Source organism: Aplysia californica, unplaced genomic scaffold (assembly GCF_000002075.1).
Source record: "Aplysia californica isolate F4 #8 unplaced genomic scaffold, AplCal3.0 scaffold00094, whole genome shotgun sequence".
NCBI classification, from domain to species: domain Eukaryota; kingdom Metazoa; phylum Mollusca; class Gastropoda; order Aplysiida; family Aplysiidae; genus Aplysia; species Aplysia californica.
The window spans coordinates 954,153-955,751 of NW_004797364.1; the positions used below are offsets into that span (position 1 = coordinate 954,153).

The 1,599-nt window shown below is 38.1% G+C and overlaps 1 protein-coding gene across 1 annotated transcript in view; it reads right to left on the minus strand.

Annotated features, from left to right (window-relative positions):
* LOC101848577 overlaps positions 1–1,599 on the minus strand; it is a gene marked incomplete in the record, with an annotated part of 144,583 nt that overhangs the window by 64,662 nt on the left and 78,322 nt on the right. Inside the window, 1 exon segment of the mRNA XM_013080654.2 lies at positions 1–52. This exon segment is cut by the window's left edge and continues 43 nt beyond it. Coding sequence (XP_012936108.1) covers positions 1–52 — 52 coding nt within the window.

Below are 1,599 nucleotides of genomic sequence, written 5' to 3' on the forward strand. Positions count from 1 at the left end.
TAATCTTTGCTGTTGACAAAGTTTGGAATTTCCTCGCAATTTTTGGGAAGTCCTGGAAAACGAAAAAAAGAATGGAAATTTCGATAATTGGGCTCAACGTCCCCCTTCCAACACTGTAAAATCATATAGACCTCTCTCGCCTACAACAGGTAACACAAGCATAAAGAATTTATTTAAAAAATAAAAGTTATTCATACAGATTGTTCAATTTCCTTTTCTCTATCTGATGCTCAAAAAAGAAAGGCAACAACGGGCATTCCACGAAATGTTAACGTTACTGTTTCACATTTGTATATTCTTCTACTTTTACTTTTTCGTCCTCTGTTGCATTTAAGCATCGAGGGAAAATGCAGTTTTCTACGGTAGGCCAGTTCTGCAGCTCTTCAATTAGGATTATTTATCAGGGTTTCCTTGACTTCCTCAATCCACTTTTTAGCGTGGTCTACCCCTTCCTTTATAGACTGAGTACTTGGTGTTATAGGCTCTCAGGCTGACTGGCGAGGTGACATTTGTAACAAGTGGTCAAACCATTTTATTATCTGTTTATTTCTATGAAATGTAGGCTGGACTAAGTGCCAATAGGCGCTTTTACTTCTTCATTTCTCTGCTTGTCTTTTCTTGTGATGTTAAGTGTTTGGCGGAAACATTTCATCTCACAGGCAGGAATTTTGTTTTCATGAGTTTTACGATTTGTGTATAAAGGTTCAAAATGTGCTGCAACATTGCCTTTGGTCTTCTGCTGATCGGACATGTGCCCGCCCCGTTCTAAAAGAGTTAATCAAGTTATAAACTGGAAAACCAAGTCAATGCATTAGATTTGATGTTTTCTGCTGTAAGGGGAACCATAAAATCCTGTCAAAGTTTCTCCCCCCCCCCCCCTCAAATCATCCTACATTCTACCTGTACATGTGGAAACCTCAACAAAAACATAAATAGCAAATCAAATCCTTCTACCTGTTAGCTGCGTCATTAGAACCTCAACAAAACGCAACAAATCAAATCCTCCAACATTGTACCTGTACACAACTAGTGCAATTTAAAAAAATAACAAAACTGAAATACATTCTCCTTCACGGTACCCGTAAATGTAAAACATCAACAAGGCGTAACGAATCACCCCCCCCCCAAGCACCATACCCGTAAATGTAATGCCTAAAAACGTAACTTATCAAATCCCCCCAACATTATACCCGTACAAGACTAGATCTAGTGAAAAAACATTTTAAATTAAAAAATACATAACAGGTAAAATCAAATCCTCTTACATTGTAGAAGTACATGCGAAACTTCAACAGAAACACAACGCGTCAAATCCTTTCCCAAATCAAATCCTCCTACACTATCATCATCATCATCATCATCATCATCATCATCATCATCATCATCATCATCATCATCATCATCATCATCATCACCATCATCACCATCACCATCACCATCACCATCACCATCACATCCCATTTTTCTTGTTTTGTTTTTCTTGTTTTGTTTTTCTTGAAGCATAACAGTTTGTACCATGTTGGCTCATTGTTACGTAACTTACAAATATCGGCCCCAAAATCGGGACAAAAGGCAAAAAAAACAACCCCCCCCCCCCCC